The 18,001-nt window shown below is 46.1% G+C and overlaps 1 protein-coding gene across 1 annotated transcript in view; it reads left to right on the forward strand.

The window, feature by feature from the left end:
- Window positions 1–4,658, forward strand: part of laptm4b (lysosomal protein transmembrane 4 beta) — a 50,222-nt gene extending 45,564 nt beyond the window's left edge. The window contains exon 7 of the mRNA XM_043687647.1: window positions 3,550–4,658. Coding sequence (XP_043543582.1) covers window positions 3,550–3,624 — 75 coding nt within the window. The 3' untranslated portion in view covers window positions 3,625–4,658. The remainder of the gene's footprint in view (window positions 1–3,549) is intronic.
- The last annotated feature ends 13,343 nt before the right edge of the window (window positions 4,659–18,001 follow it).

Genomic DNA, 18,001 nt, shown 5'->3' on the forward strand with positions numbered 1-18,001 from the left:
AAACTCAATCAAGTTTGTAAGACATGATTTCCCACGCACAAAGCCATGTTGACTATCCCAAATCAGTCCTTGCCTTTCCACATACATGTACATCCTGTCCCTCAGGATTCCCTCCAACAACTTGCCCACCACCGAGGTCAGGCTCACCGGTCTATAGTTCCCTGGCTTGTCTCTACCGCCCTTCTTAAACAGTGGCACCACGTTTGCCAACCTCCAGTCTTCCTGCACCTCACCTGTGACTATCAATGATAAAAATATCTCTAGATTCCCACAGAGTTTTCGGGTACACCTGATCAGGTCCTGGGGATTTATTCACTTTTAACCGTTTCAAGACATCCAGCACTTCCTACAACCACAACATAACTTCCTAACTTTGATACTCAGTGTCCTGACTGATGAAGGCCAGTGTGCCAAAGGCCTTGTTCACTGCTCTGTCTACCTGGGACTCCACTTTCAGAGAACCGTGCACACAAACTCCAAGGTCCTTCTGCTCAACCATACTCCCTTGAGCCCCTACCATTCACCCTGAAACACCTACCTTGATTTGACTTTCCAAAATGCAACTTCTCTCCATTTGCCATTTCTGGGCCCTCTCACTGAGTTGGTCACCCAGGTTAACATTCTAGGGTCACAGGTTTCGAACTTCTCCTCATGGTGGATGAATTCAGTAAAGTCTGGAATCAAATTGCAGTTCGGGAACGTGAATGCCCTTCTCCACTATGCCAGCACAAGTATCTCACTGACCAATCAAACAGAAGGCTGACCTAGTCATGCACATGGAATCACACCTTAGAGACAATGTCCCAGACACCAGCATCACCATCCCTGTCCCACCAGCAGGACAAACCCAGCAGAGTTGGCAGCAGCACTGGGGTACGGTCAGGTGAGAGCTGCTGTGGGAGGCCTCAACATTGACTCCGGATGCATTCGGTCACATTTGGGTAATGTAATCACCTCCTGGTGATTATCACGTCTTGTCCTCTTTTTGCTGATGACCTGGAATTGATCATTGCCTGGCGAATGTTTTTGCTACTTGTCAGCCCATGCCTGGATATTGTCCAGATCTTGTCGCATTTGAACCCGGACTGCTTTAGTGTCTGAGGAGTCGCGAATGGTGCTGAACACTCTGCAATCATCGGTGAACATCCCCACTTCTGACTTTATGATGGAGGGAAGGTGATTGATGAAGCAGCTGAAGGTGGTTGGGCTGAGGATGCTACCCTGAGGGACTCCTGCAGAGATGCCCTGGAGCTGAGATGATTGGCCTCAGAAACATGAGCACAAAAATCAAAGCAGATACATCAGAGCCAAGGGGGATATATTGCCTGAGAGGCTGTCTTTCAGATGAGATGTCAAACCAAGATTCTGCCCACTCTCTGGGGTGGAGTACATTGACACTATTTGGAAAAATCTCCCCTCTGATCTATCACCTCCATCCTCACCCCCATTCACCTATTGTACTCTTTGCTACCTTCTCCCCAGCCTCACCTCCCCCCATTTATCTCCCCACTCTGGAGGCTTCCTGCCTCCATTCCTGATGAAGGGCTTTTGCCCGAAATGTTGATTTTCCTGCTCCTCAGATGCTGCCTGACCTGCTGTGCTTTTCCAGCGCCACTCTGATCTAAACTCTGGTTTCCAGCATCTGCAGTCCTCACTTTTGCCCAGTTTCCCTTAGGTAAGCCCTATCTTTCAACAAAAGTCACTTTCTTCTTTATTTCCCTACTGGATGTGAGCATTGCTGCTGAGACCAATGTTTCTTGCCTAACCTTAATTGCCTTTGAGAAGGTGATCAACCTGCCATCTTGAATGGTTGCAGTCACAGTGCTGTTAGAGAAGGGGCTGTGAGTTATTGTTTCACTGACAGTGAAGAAACAGTGATATAGTTCCAACAGTGTGCCTGGCTTGGAGGGGAACTTATGGAGATTCTGATTTGACATGATTGGATTTATTACTGTCGCAGAGAGATATAGTGAAAAGTATTGTTTTGTGTGCTATCCAGACCAATCATACTTTGCATAAGTACATCAGGGTAATATAACAGAATGCAGTATATACTGTTACAGTTATAGAGAAGGTGCAGAGAGAGATCAACTCTATTGTACAAGAGGTCTGTTCATAAGTCTGATAACAGTGGGGACGAAGATATTCTTAAATCTGTTGGTCCATGTTTCCAAACTTCCATCTTCTGCCTGATGGAAGAGGGTGGAAGAGAGTTTAATGGGAGTGGGAGGGGTCTTTGATTATATTGGCTGCTTCCTGAGGCAGTGGGACATGTTGACAAAGTTAATGGAAGAAAGGCTGGTTTTTGTGATGGACTGGGATGATTTGGTGAGCTTGGTAGGGGGTAGGTGACCCACTGTGCCCAAGTCTTGGGAGGAGCACTATAGACTCAGTCTTACTGGGTCGCCACCATCTTGGATCCCCCGGGAGGGGTCTTTGATTATATTGGCTGCTTCCTGAGGCAGTGGGACATGTTGACAAAGTCAATGGAAGAAAGACTGGTTTTTGTGATGGACTGGGCTGCGTTCACAACTCTGTAATTTCTTGTGGTCTTGGGCAGAGCAGTTCCCGTACCGAGCTGAAATGCATCCTGATAGGAGGTTTTCTGTGGTGCATCTATAAAAAATTGATAAGGGTGATTGTAGACATGCCGAATGTCCTTAGCCTCCTGAGGAAGTAGAGGCGTTGGTGTGCTTTCTTGATTTAAGTGTTGATCGCACAGCTCTGCTGCCTTTGTCCTTCTCGGTGGGAAGGGTCAAGGGTTTGGAAGTAGCTGTGCAGGGATTGGCTAGCTGAGTTGTCACATTGCTGTTTGTAGGAGCAAAATGGCCACCCCCTTTCCTGCATTACAATAAATTTCAGGAAGCACTGAAAGGTTGGAAGGAGCTTGGGGGTGTCTTGGGGTTGTGAAAGGTGCTATAAAACTCTCAGCTTATCCTTTGTCTTTCAGTCAGAGTAATTAGGATAAATCACCGCTGAGTTCCTCGGCCAACATTTCTGTATCGGGCCTACTCAGAGGTTCAGTGCAAGTTGGAAGGACAGCATCTCATTTTCTGCTTGGGGATCCTCAAGCCTTCAGGACTCAATATCGAGATCAATAATTTTGAAGACTGAACACTTTCTTCCATGTCCTTTACCCATGCCCACACCCCAGGCCCTGTCATCACATGGGCTGCTTTCAGCGTGGCCAACCCATCCTCACCTCTTCATTGTCCCCATTAGCAGTTTTCTTCCTCCCAGGCTTACTATCAAACATTCCCTTGACTGCCTGCCTCTCTGTTTCTGGGCTCTGTCGCCACCTATCCACTCACTCCTTCCCATCTCTCCGTCCCCACAATCCCCTGCCAACAAATTCAATACTACCTTTTCCCAGCTACAATCTCTTCTGGAACTTGAAATGTTAACTCTGTTTTTTCTCTCTCCACTGTGTCGGGTTTCTCCAGCACTTTCCGTTTTTTGTAATTAAGATGGTGTCGTGGTGAGGCACCTGCAAGTTGGAACACATGAACTATCTTTTTGACATAAACCGTCTTGTTATCTTTCTTTTAGATCCTTTTGCCACCCAGTGATGAAGCTGTAACGATGCCTACCAAAGGTCCACCTCCACCTTATATGTCAGCTTAAAGACCACAAGAACAACCACCACCCACACAAGGATTGAAACAATCTTTACATGCACACTGACCGACCAACAACTATTTCAAACCTTTCCTGAAGAAGGGCTTATGCTCGAAACGTCGATTCTCCTGTTCCCTGGATGCTGCCTGACCTGCTGCGCTTTTCCAGCAACACATTTTCAGCTCTGATCTCCAGCATCTGCAGACCTCACTTTCTCCTCAACTATTTCAAACATACTTGTATTCCATTGTGAAAAACATTTGCATTATCCTGGGAGTGAAACTTTCTAGAAACAGGATTTGTTTTTTGTTGTTGGGTATTTTGGGTATAGCTGTCAGGAGTAAGATTCAAGAGCATTGATTTGCATTTTATTCATTTGTTGTAATGTTTAAAATGAGAACTTGCCACTTAACATTGGTTATAAATCCCAGTCACTAAAATCTCAGAGATTATTGTACTCAGTTAAAAACACAAGTATGATTGAGGAAATAAACCACATTCAGTGTTTAACAGAGAACCAGGTTTATCGGTAGGTAACTCTGAGCACTTTCTCTAATTGTTGTTGTGGTTTAAAATAGATTATATTTTGTTAGTAAAAGCTGTGCTTACATACATTCCTTTTCAACCTTGTCCTTCGCCTGAGGTATGGTGACCCTCAGATTAAACTCACCACTAGTCATCTCTCTCCTATGAGAATCCAGACCTATGCTCCTCTGAGACTATGGAGACTTGACCTTTACAGCAATGTAACTGTTCTACAAAAAGATACAATTGTTGACCTTCTAATGATTATTAGACAAGGGTAACATTTCATTGAATCAAGGCCACTCAGTTCTAACTCTTTGAAAAGATGCTATCCCACTCCCTGTTTTTTCCCCAATAGCCTTGGAAATTTCTTTCTCTTCAAATAATTATCCAATTTCCTTTTAAAAAGTTATTATTATGGTAATTAAGCTATTATCATTTGCTCGGCAAAAGTGAGGATGCAGATGCTGGAAATCAGAGTCGAGAATAGAGTGGTGCTGGAAAAGCACAGCAGGTCAGGCAGCATCCAAGGAGCAGGAAAATCGACGTTTCAGGCAAAAATCCTTCATCATGAAGGGCTTTTGCCCGAAACATCGATTTTCCTGCTCCTTGGTTGCTGCCTGACCTGCCGTGCTTTTCCAGCACCACTCTAATCTAGACTATTATCAGTTGCTCATCAGGGATCGATTAACTCTGTAGATTCATTTATTTAAAACAGTAAAACATATTATAATCTATAAACCAGATATTAGAGCAATCAGCTAATTTCTATTTGTGTAGCTTCCAAAACCACAGCAGACTCACTGACAGAGTCACAATGTTGACCCAAAATGTTAACTCTCATTTCTCTCCATGCTGCCAGACCTACTGAGCTTTTCCAGCGATTTCTGTTTCTGTTCCTGAAATAACTGCACTAAGGTTGGTATCCCATCCCCAAGTCACCCTTTATTTAAGTATTCACGGTACACTGGCTGTGGCCAGCCAACACAGAGTCAGTCCCTGAACTGAGGAGATTCTAAATCCCCTGGTTTTTTTTCTAACATCGGTAGTGCTATCTCCTGGTTTTTAAAAATTTTATTAAACAATACACAGTTTACAAAACAATTAACATTAACAGCTGTATACAGAGAAACAGCAATTTTACAAGGGAGAGGGGCAGCAAAGCCAGGCCCCAAACCCTAACGTTCAACCAGTTTACAGGGAGATGAGGATAAACCTGAAATCCCACTTTTCATCATTACAAAACAGTAAGTACATATAAGACAGTCCAGTTACATAATAAACAGTGCATATAATACAGACCCCCAGCAGCCCAGCAAGCCACCCATCCCTCCCACCTTCTGGCCACTCTAAAAGTAGCCTGCTCCTATGCCCCTTCCAGCTCTCGATCCACCCTGACATACCTTCCAGCCACCTCTAGGATAGCCAGACCTGCTTCTCCAACCGCCCCAGGACGACAGCAGTCAGGACAGCGGCCTACCCACCTTCCGGCTTCCCTAACCGCCCTTCACACCTTCCGTCCACCTCTAGGACAGCCCGCTCTGGTACCTCCTGTTTTTTTTTATTAAACAATACACAGTTTACTAAAAACAGTTAACATTTACAGCTGTATACAAAGAAACAGTAATTTTACAAGGGAGTGGAGCAGCAAAACCAGGCCCCAAACCCTACTGTTCAACCAGTTTTCAGGGAAATGAGGACAAACCTCAAATCCCACTTTCAGTCACAAAACAGTTATAATGACATGTACATATTACAGAAATGTCCAATTACAGAAAAAACAGTGCATAAAAGACAGAGCCCCCAAACAACACAGCAAGCCACCCGTCCCTCCCACCTTCCAGCCACCCTAAAGGCAGCCTGCCCCTACACCCCTTCCAGCTCTCAGTCCACCCCATGCCCCTTCCAGCTCTCGGTCCACCCTGACACACCTTCCAGACACCTCTCGGACAGCCAACCACCCCAGGACGACAGCGATCAGGACGGCCTACCCACCTTACAGCTTCCATAACCGCCCTTAGCACCTTCCAGCCACCTCTAGGACAGCCCGCCCTGGTTACTCCTGGCTATTTTGATCAGCCAGGGTTTTCCTGAATGGCCCAGGTTAACTACCCCAATCAAGGATCTTGTCGTTAAGATCACTACAGTTCCTTAAAGATGTCTCTCGTACAGGCAAGGGACACATGCATTGAGTTTGCTTCTCATTAAGTGGTGCATTCTGAATCATATCAGCTCACTGTGTAAGAAAAGAATCCTCTACATCTCCTTCACCAATTTGCTCAAACCTATATCCTCTGCTAACCAACCCTATCAAAAAAGTTCCATGATTTTTTGCTCTTTGACAGGACGATGTTATACTTAATTGAGCATATTTATTTGTACCCTGTTGGATTACAAATTTTACTGCAGGATCTTTTTGCATGTTACCCGTCACTGCTGAGTTTCTCCCTGGTGTGTTCCCATATCAAACATTCGAATAGATAGAATTAAAGCATGGCCAAAACTATTTAGTCCTGGGATCGAAAATAATGTATGAGATGGTCAGAACTGTCAGCATTTCAAAAAAATCTTTTATGTATGTTAAATAAAACAGAAAACCAAATCAGCTATTAGCACGTTAAGCACCAAATTGTTAAGTATTGAAATCACAGCACTTTTACTTAAAGATTTGTCTGTTTGAATACAGATTTTCTTGTAAATACTCCTGGTTCAATAAATCCTGTGCAAACTGAGTCTGTGTATGCTTTAAATTTGATTTTGTGGTTAACTATTACTTTGGTCATCAGAGATGTTATGGGAATAATTTGCACATTGTACCCTCAATGTATTGAAGGAGATGTAATTGTTTCCGGATTATGATATGCAGCAGTGGTTCACCTTCATTAATGCAAAGAAGCAGGGCCTGGGTCAGTATGGGACACCATAGTCCAAGAACTGAGGCCTGAGGTACAATGGTGGCCCTCTGAGCTTGGGTCAGAGCCAGCCTGGGGCCTGGTTCTGGAGCAACCCTGAGATCCAGTCCAGGAGCTGCCTTGGGGCCTGGTATAAGAGCAGTCCTGGGGTATGTTCAGGAGGACCACTGAGACCCGGTCCAGGAGCAGCCTTGAGGCCTGTTCTGGAGGAGCACTGGGGCCTGGTCAGGAGCAGCCCTGAGGCCTGGTTCAGGAGTAACCCTGGCCTGGTTCAGGTCCAACTCTGGGGCCTGCTTCAGGAGCAGCCCTGAGGCCTGGTCAGGAGGAGCGCTGACATGACGTACAGGAGCAACCCTGAGGCCTGGTTCAGGAGCAGCCCTGAATCCTGGACAGGAGCAGTCCTAGGGCCTGGTTCAGGAGTAGCCCTGGAGCCCTGCGATTTCTGTTGCTGATCCTCCAAACAAGGCTGACAATTGTGGTTCAAAGCAGAAGCGTGCCTGCTTTATACACAACCGTTGCAAATTGTATGATATTCCTGGCCCAATAGTAAGTGAGTCGAGAGTGTGGTACTGGAAAAGCACAGCAGGCCAGGCAACATTCGAGGAGCCGGAGAATCAATGTTTCGGGCATAAACCCTTCATCAGGAATGAGGCTTGTGGGCCGGGGGGGCTGAGAGATAAATGGGAGGGGGATGGGGCTGGGTGGAAGGTAGCTGGGAATGCAATAGGTAGATGAAGGCTGGGGAGAAGGTGATAGGTCAGAGAGGATGATAGAGCAGATAGATGGGAAAGACAACGGACAGATCAAGAGGGCAGTGCCGAGTCGGAGGCTTGGAATAGAGTAAGGTGGGGGGAGGGAGAAAGGGGAAACTGGTGAAATCCACAATAATCCCATGTGGTGGCAGGGTCCCAAGGCGGAAGATGAGGTGTTCTTCCTCCAAGTGTCGGGTCGTAGGGTTTGGCGCTGGAGGAGGCCCCAGCACCTGCATGTCCTTGACGGAGTGGGAGGGGGAGTTGAAGTGTTCAGCCACAAGGTGGTTGGGTTTGTTGGTGCAGGTGTCGCAGAGATGGTCTCTGAAACAATCTGAAAGCTGGCGTCCTGTCTCCCCAATGTAGAGGAGACCATATTGGGTACAATGGATCCCGTAGATGACATTTGTGAAGGTACACGTAAATTTCAGTCGGATGTGGAAGAATCTTTTGGGACCTTGGTCAGAGGTGAGGGGGGAAGTGTGGGCACAGGTTTTACACTTCCTGCGGTGGCAGGGGAAGGTATTGGGAGTGTGCTGTGGGGGTCTGTTTGTAGGTGGCGGATGTAGTGGAGGATGTTGCGATGTATGTGGAGGTTGATGAGGTGGAAACTGAGGACCGGGGGGATTCTGTCCTTGTTGCATTGGGAGAGGTGGGATTCAAGGGCAGAGGTGTGGGAAGGGGAGGAGATGTGCTGGAGGGCATCACCGATCACGTGGTGATAAAAAATGCCATCCCGTATTCCCAATTCATCCGCCTCCACTTTATCAATTCCCAGAATGACGAATTCCACCATAGAAAATCCCAGATGGCCTCCTTCCAAGATCATAATTTCCCATCCTACGTCATTGACGGTGCCTTCCAGCACATCTCCTCCACTTTTCGCAACTTCTTTTTGACAATACTGTTTTGTTGTATTTAGCTTCAATGTATACACTTTCAGGATATACTCCTGGAGCAGGAGTAGGCCATTCAGCCCTTTGAGCCCTTCGCCATTCTAGATCAACTCCCTCATCTCTGAACGTGATGGGCCAAAGAATCTTTTTCTGTGCTGTATGACTCTAGGATTCAAAGACACAACTTCCACACCACCCTCTTACTCTGTCACTGTTAGTCTTGAACATACTGAATGGCTGATCCTCCACAGCCCTCTGGGAGAGAGAGATCCAGCCCCTTTGCGTGAGGAAATTCACCCTTATCTAAATGGCAGACGCTTAATTCAAAGACTGTTTCCCCCTGGTTTTTGGCCCCTTTTCCCAGGGGGAACACCCTTTCTGAATCTACTTTATATGTACTTACCAGAACTTTGCAGATCTCAGTGCAATCCCCTCATATTCTTCTGAACTTTAGTGAGTGCAGACCCTGTCTCCTCAGTCCCTTCCCACAGGACTGTCCTGCCTTCCTTGTAATCAATCTGGTGAACCTCCGCTGCACAGCAATCCTACTGCAGATATATCCTTTCTCTTGGGATTGCTCTAACCACCATTGCTCCTTTTATTTGATCTGATTTGATTTATGGTAGTCACTTGTACCCACATGAGTACAGGGAAAAGTTTACAAGTTGCCACTTACGATGCCATCTTAGGTATGAGGTATCCAAGTACAGATTTCTAAGTACAAATCATTAGGGAAAACAATTCAAAAAATAAAGAAGTAAAAAGCCTAGAGTAACAGGTCTTCCAATCCAGTCCATGTTAGCCCCTATCCTCCAGGCCGCGCTGGACTGTGACTCCAGACTGCGCTGGGCTGTGACTCCAGGCCGCGCTGGACTGTGACTCCAGACTGCACTGGGCTGTGACTCCAGACTGCGCTGGGCTGTGACTCCAGGCCGCGCTGGACTGTGACTCCAGACTGCACTGGGCTGTGACTCCAGACTGCGCTGGGCCGTGACTCCAGACTGCGCTGGGCTGTGACTCCAGACTGTGCTGGGCTGTGACTCCAGGCCGCGCTGGGCCATGACTCCAGACTGCGTTGGGCTGTGACTCCAGACTGCACTGGGCTGTGACTCCAGACTGCGCTGGACCGTGACTCCAGGCCGCGCTGGGCGGTAACTCCAGACTGCGCTGGGCCATGACTCCGGACTGCGCTGGGCCGTGACTCCAAACTGCGCTGGGCTGTGACTCCAAACTGTGCTGTGCCGTGACTCCAGACTGCGCTGGGCCGTGACTCCAAACTGCGCTGGGCCGTGACTCCAGACTGTGCTGGGCTGTGACTCTGGACTGCACTCGGCCGTGACTCCAGACTGTGCTGGGCCGTGACACCAGACTGCGCTGGGCCGTGACTCCAGACTGCGCTGGGCTGTGACACCAGACTGCGTTGGGCTGTGACTCCAGACTGCGCTGGGCCGTGACTCCAGACTGCGTTGGGCCGTGACTCCAGACTGCGTTGGGCCGTGACTCCAGACTGCGCTGGGCCGTGACTCCAGACTGCGTTGGGCCGTGACTCCAGACTGCGTTGGGCCGTGACTCCAGACTGTGCTGGGCTGTGACTCTGGACTGCACTCGGCCGTGACTCCAGACTGTGCTGGGCCGTGACACCAGACTGCGCTGGGCCGTGACTCCAGACTGCGCTGGGCCGTGACACCAGACTGCGTTGGGCTGTGACTCCAGACTGCGCTGGGCCGTGACTCCAGACTGCGTTGGGCCGTGACTCCAGACTGCGTTGGGCCGTGACTCCAGACTGCGCTGGGCCGTGACTCCAGACTGCGTTGGGCCGTGACTCCAGGCCGCGCTGGGCCGTGACTCCAGACTGCACTGGGCTGCGACTCCAAACTGCACTAGGCTTCACGCCGAGGCTCTTGGGACTGGAGGGTCACACCGGGCCATGAGACTGCCAGAGGCCTGTGAGAGACCACTGTGCCAGGCCCTCAGACCACTACAGGCCTGCGAGAGACCACTGGTCCTGGCCCTGAGAACACCACAGGCCTGTGAGAGACCACCAGGCCAGGCCCTAAGACCACTACAGGCCTGCGAGAGACCACCAGGCCAGGCCCTGAGACCGCTACAAGCCTACGAGAGACCACTGGGCCAGGCCCTGAGACCACTACAGGCCTGCAAGAGACCATCGGGCCAGCCCTGAGAACACTACAGACCTGCGTGAGACCACTGGGCCAGGCCCTGAGACCACTACAGGCCTGCAAGAGATTAAATGGATTAGCCACGGGAAATGCAGTACTGCAGGGATGGATTGAGGGGTGATTCTGAGTGGGAAGCTCTCTGGAGGGCCAGGTGCGGGCTGAATGGCCTGCTTCTACACTGTAGGGATTCTATACTTCTCTTTCCACAGATGCTGTCAGACCTATGGAGCTTCCCCAGCAATTTATTTCTCCTCTCTATGAAACCTATTGAGAAAACAGTTAGAGTCAGTGACAGTAATGTGGGTCTGGAATCACATAGGGCCCAGACTGGGAAAAGGACTTTGGATTTCCTCTCTAAAGGTTATTAGTAAAGTTGACGTTTTCCAATAGTCTGATTGGCTCCTGGCCATCACTGCTGAGACTAGCCTGTTAATGGCTAAAGTCAAGAGTGGGGTGCTGGAAAAGCACAGCAGATCTGAGGGGTAGGATGGCTAAATACAATCGGAAATTCAGGTTTTTTAAAAGGTGGAATTTATTACCACAGGAAGCAGTTAAAGTGAATGTGGTTAAAATGGTATGTTTAAGGGAAAGGTAGACATATACATGAGGGGAGAAAGGATGCGACGGGTATGTTGTTGGGGGCAGGATAAGGAGGAGCGAGAGTGAGGTTTGTGGGGATCAGTATAGAGCAGTTAGGCCAAATGGCCTGTTACCGTCCAGTGAGTTTTGTATAAAACTAGGTCAGCGATGTATACCCCAAAGCCTTCACCACGATGCGGGTGAAAGTGGGTGTGTGCCTCTGTAAGTGGGGGGTGGGGCTGCCTTTGCCCATTCCCCAACCCATACCATCTATGTCACGTTCCGGAAGCAAGTGGCGACATTGTCTGAAGTGGAATTGACAATCAGTCTCTAACCAATTCATTGCATTGGGCGTGGACTTTATCTGCCACCAACTCTTATCCTGCTCCCGCCCATTCCACACAAATTCAGGCCAGTGGGCAGTGAGACCTAACTCTTGTATGTTTGTCCTTATACTTTAGTAGATGGAGCTTCGCACAGTTGTGAGCCGTAAGGGCATCTCAAACCAACGTCAAAAGGGGTTTATAATGTTGAGTGGAATGTCTGAATGAGATGTTGCCAAGGTTTGTTCAATAATATTTAGGTACGATGTATTTCAAAGACTTTACTGGGAAAACAAATTCCCTGTCAGTTCTTTGGCATTGCTGCTCTGTTTTTGGTTTAGTCGTAGAGTTCAAGAACAGCAGCATTGTACAGGTTCTGGACCAAGACCATCATGAATGGGAATGACAAATAGTGAGGTACCATGAGAACGCTTCAGTAGGAGTGAGCGGAGGCCATTAGGCTCCTCAAGCCCTCTGTACCATTCACCAGGATCCTGACTGATCCTCTACCTCAACACCCAATCCTGGAGTGATCCTATATCCCTTTAACATCAAGGCGTCTTTGGAATTCTGTCCTGAATATACTGAACCATGGAACCTCCACATCCCCAGAAGCAGACAATTCCAAAGATTCACTCCCACCATGAAGAAATTGCATCGTATCTCTATCCGAAATAGTCTACCCATATATCATAAGGCCATGAGATATAGGAGGAGAATTAGGCCATTCAACCCATCGAGTATTTTCCAACATTCGATCATGGCTGATATGATTCCAAATTCTATTCTCCTACCTTTTCCTCTTGATCCCCTTACTAATCAAGAACCTACTTATCTCTGTCTTAAATACACTCAATTTTGGCACTCACCCCCAGATGTTAGTGAGGAGGACTCTGCAGGGTCGACAGGGCAGTTTCTGCTGTTGTCTTTTCCGGTGCCCAGGTCATTGCCACGTGATCTGTCTGGTTTCACTTCTTTGAGACTTCGTAGCGATTGGTACAACTGACTGGTTTGTTCGGCTATTTCAGAGGATAATTGAGTCAACCACATTGCTGTGGGTCTGGAGTCATATACAGGCCAGACCAGGTGAGGATGGCAGTTTCCTTCTCTGAAAACATTAGTGAACCAGATGGGTTTTTCCAACAATCGACAATGATTTCACAGTCAACAGTAGATTCTTAATTCCAGATTTTTAAAATTTGAATTCAAATTTCACCATCTGCTGCGGTGTGAATTGAACCCAGGTTCCCAGGCCATTCATTTGTGGATTAATAGTCTCGCGATTACTACTAGGCCATCGCCTCCTTAATTGGTCCATTGTAGCTGGACCAATCAGAAGGCTGTTACCATGCTGTGCTGCCCTGAACCCATAACAATCGATACCAATTCATCTGGATTTGTTGTGCCCAGAAAAGTAACATTGTCTCTTGGGTGTCACTTAGTTTCACTCGTTTGTCGAAGTTGCAAACTTTTTTCTTTCTTAAACTAGTGTCCTTTTTTTTCCATTTTCAGTCTACAGTCCAAAATTAAAAAGAGGATTTATGATCCCATGAAAGTCTTATCCAAAGTGTAAAGATTGATCCATTTCAAACTGAAGTAACCATTTAATGCTGCAAATAATTTTAGTCAAGTTTTAAGTAAACTTTCAAAATCAAGTGAGTGAATTTTATTCATCTATAGGCTTTCAAAACAAAATAGGCATAAAAGTTACAATAAAAACAAACAGAAGAAATTCAGCATACCCTACCTCCTAAAAATCCCTGAGCTTTTATAAACTAATAGTACTTGGTTCACACTTCGTTTCCTAAAATGCTTCAGTGTAAAATGAAAATGAGCATGGAAAACTATTTCCATCTTTGGCTTCAGCAGAAACATTCTAGTGAACATTGAAAATAAAATGAGGAGTAGGCCATTTGACCCTTTGATCATGGCTGATCATCTGACTCAGACCTCTGTTCCCGCTTTCCATTCCCTTCTATCCCTTCAGTCCGAAGAACTATATCTAACTCCTTGAAAACATTCAATGTTTTGGCCTCAACTGCTTCTGTAGCAGAGAATCCCACAGGCTCCCCACTCTCTGGGTGAAGACATTTCTCCTCATCCCTGTCCAAAATGGCTTACCTCATATTCTTAGACTGTGACCCCCTGGTTCTGGACTCCCTGGTCATCAGGAACATCCTTACCCTGTGTTTATCCTGTCTACTCCTGTTAGAATTTTATAGGTTTCTATGACATCCGCCCCTCATTCTTCTAAACTCCAGTGAATATAGTCCTAACAGTTTTCTCTCTAAAACAATTGGGCTCTCAATTTTGGTTAGGTCACTGTTGGAATATTGCATGCAATTCTGGTCTCCTTCCTATCGGAAAGATGTTGTGAAACTTGAAAGGTTTCAGAAAAGATCTACAAGGATGTTGCTAGGGTTGGAGGATTTGAGCTATAGGGAGAGGCTGAACAGGCTGGGGCTGTTTTCCCTGGAACGTCGGAGACTGAGGGGTGACCTTATAGAGGTTTACAAAATTAAGAGGGGCATGGATAGGATAAATAGGCAAAGTCTTTTCTCTGGGGTTGGGGAGTCCAGAACTAGAGGGCATAGGTTTAGGGTGAGAAGGGAAAGATATAAAAGAGACCTACGGGGCAACGTTTTCACGCAGAGAGTGGTATGTGTATGGAATGAGCTGCCAGAGGAAGTGGTGGAGGCTGGTACAATTGCAACATTTAAGAGGCATTTGGATGGGTATATGAAAAGGAAGGGTTTGGAGGGATATGGGCCAGGTGCTGACAGGTGGGACTAGATTGGGTTGGGATATCTGGTCAGCGTGGATGGGTTGGACCGAAGGGTCTGTTTCCGTGCTGTACATCTCTATGACTCAATGACTCTATAATACTTAACGTGTCTAAGTTCTTAATCACCCATCCCAATATTTCCTGACATGTCTCAGTCAAATTGTATTTGATTATATTCTTGCAAAGCCAACTGACCACATTTTACTGCAGTGAAGGAGCTATATTAATGCACACTGTCATTGTCGAAAGTGAAATTTTTCAATAAAAATGGTACTGCTGATTTAATGCATGATGTTCAGCACATTAGTTAAGCCATCTAGATATTAAAGAGGACAGATAGTATCATGATGACGTATCAGAAGCCCCAGTACCCATGGAGTATGCCTGTGTCAGGCTGTTGCTTGGTTAGTCTGAGAGACAGCTCTCCCAGTGTTGGCACTAGCCCCCAAGATTTTAGTACAGGGTTGATGTGGCTGTTTCTGCCATTGTCTTTTCCGGTGCCCAGGCCAATGCCAGGTGATCTGTCTGGTTTGATTGTTAACTTTTACCTTCAAAACATAGTTCTTTTTTGAAAAAAAAAGAAATCTACTCCAGCCAAAAGATGGGTGCAGATATAAATTCAGCTGCTGCCTGACAAAGTCCAGTGTGGGACCATGGATTGTCACACATGTAGAGTGTTGAGAAAACCTCAAACAGAGAGAGAACCATGACAGGAAAAGGTAACGAGAGGCTGGCCAGCTCTCCCTCGCTGCACCTCTTGCAGACTTTCTGTACTTTGGCTTTGCAGGAAATTAAACAAAGGTTAAAAACTGACTGCAACTCGAGCCATGTGTAAGCTTGACGTTGCTAAAAATCCCTTGTGGAATATGGGACAAAGTGACTGGTTTTCAGCTTATGGTCAATAACTCATCCCATCCCCGGGTGACTCGGATGGTGCCCTGACATCCTAGTATGTGGGCTAGACTGCTGGGAGCATCCAGCCCGGGGAATAACCATTCAAACAATCTTGTGCTGCAGGAAAGACAAAGGATAAAATTTCTCTTTTGCTGTGAGTGCTAGAAGCCAGTGAGCCTTGTTATGGACTAGATCAGACCCCCTCCCCCACCCCAAGAATATTTTAAGAAAGGAGCCTCGACCCTAACCTTTTCTTATTTTAACGGCAAAACTAAAATATTTGTTCCCGATGCAATGTGACAGGTCAACTACTTAATGTTTAGCAAAACTCAATTTATTTAAACACTGCAGTTTAAATACTACCAAAGTACAAGGAATTGAGGAAGAGATTTACCAGGATGTTGCCAGGTGTGGAAGGTTTCAGTTATAAAGAAAGGCTGCATAGGCTGGGATTTCTTTCACTGGAGTGCCGGAGGGTGAGAGGTGACCTGATGGAAGTTTATAAAATAATGAGGGGTATGGATAGAGTTAATGAGAGTTGTCTTTTCCCCAAGATGGGGAATTTCAAGACTGGGGGCACATTTTTAAGGTGAGAGGAGAGAGATTTTAAAAAAGACATGAGAGACAATTTTTTTACACTGAGAATGGTTTGTGTGTGGAATGAGCTTCCTGAGGAAGTGGTGGATGCGATTACAAAGTTGAAAAGACATTTGGATGGACACGTGAATAAGAAAGGGATATGGGCCAGCAGCAGGCAGGTGGGACTAGTTTAGTTTGGGGATTATGATCAGCATGGATTGGTTGGACCAAAGGGTCTGTTTTTGTGCTGTATGACTCTATGACCATGACTACTGGAAAGCTTAACAGAATAATAGATACTATTACTAATGAACTGTTCCAATACAGTTATATCCCATAAACACACCCCTTGGCAAAAAGGCAAATTCAGACACATTCAGGAGGAAAAAAGATCAAGAGAAAATTCAGAGAGAGGTATCCAGAAGACGGTTACTGAAGCTTCGCACTCTTTTGAGACACCAATAGCTTCTGTTTGAAGCTAAATCTAAAAACTAACAAAACCTGGGAAGCCTGGTCTGTGAGAGCTAGTCACATCCAGGCTGCTTCCATTGTTCCAATGTTTAAAAAAACACCTCAAGGCCTGTTTACTCAAGTGGTCTTCAGTAGCCAATCTCTCTTCAAAAAAAACCAGGACCAGGTAACCTGCTGAAAGCCACACTCATCAGCCACTGCCAAAAGGAATCAGAACCAAAGGATTTTCAGCAAACTACAAAGCCAGGAACCTCAAAACCACATCTTCAATCATCAACATCAATTCTACCAACAGACCTAAGATTCAACTCTCTGCTCCTCACAAGCAATACAGAGACTTTTCCTTTCTTTAATTTTTTCGGACCTATCTCGCATTTCCAATATCAATATGAATGAATGAATAAATTAGCTCTAATGTCACATCTACTCACATGAGTACGGTGAAAAGGTTACAAGTCACCACTTACAGTGCCATCTTAGTACAAAAGTACCCAAGTATAGAACCTGGAGTACAAATTCTTAGGAAAACAAAATAGAAAACTAAATAAATTAAAATTTCTGCATTACAGACCTTCAAAAGTACAAAAATAATAACAATAAATTAGGAAAAATAAAAGAGAGGTGGCACGGTGGCTCAGTGGTTCGATTCCAGCCTCGGGTGACTGACTGTGTGGAGTTTGCACATTCTCCCTGTGTCTGTGTGGGTTTCCTCCAGTGCTCCGGTTTTCTCCCACAGTCCAAAGATGTGCAGGTCAGGTGAATTGGCCATGATAAATTGCCCATCGTATGTTAGGGGCATTAGTCAGAGGGTCGGTGTGGACTGGTTGGGCTGAAGGGCCTGTTTCCACACTGTAGAGAATCTAATCTAGATAAAAAGTTCAGAATAACTGTCCTATGATAATAGAATAAGAAAAAAAATCCAATCTGTGTATATTTGTGCTGTAATTTTATTTATTTTCTGTCATTAATTATTTAGTCATTATTAAGCCCACCCTTTTGTTAATTTAAGAGAGTATGATTAAACTGGCTCCTTCTGAATCATAGTTGTCTGGGAGAAAGGGGTCCACAAGAGAAGGGATCTGTTTACAATTACGGATGAGTGAGTAACCAGGGAACAGACAGTTCACCCCTCCTCATGGGCTGCTTTAGGGTTAGAGGTGATGTGAAATATCTAAACATTACCTTACCCTAGAACTACTTGCAAGAAGACAGAATCTATTTCTGTTTGTCAGGAGGTTTGAGAATTCCCAGGGTTAACATTAATCACAGACGGAGAGACGTCTAAAAATTAGAGTCAGATATTTCAGGAGTATGATTAGGAAACGTCTCTACTCACAATGGGCAATGGAGGCTCTGAACTCTCCTATGCAAATAACTATTGATTCTTAATCAATTGCTAACATATAAGCTTGATGTTGATAAAAATCCTTGTGCAAAGATAATATGGAATATAGGGCAAAGTGACTGGTTTTCAGCTTATGGTCAATAAT

The sequence above is a fragment of the Chiloscyllium plagiosum genome, chromosome 4, assembly GCF_004010195.1.
Source record: "Chiloscyllium plagiosum isolate BGI_BamShark_2017 chromosome 4, ASM401019v2, whole genome shotgun sequence".
NCBI classification, from domain to species: Eukaryota; Metazoa; Chordata; class Chondrichthyes; order Orectolobiformes; family Hemiscylliidae; genus Chiloscyllium; species Chiloscyllium plagiosum.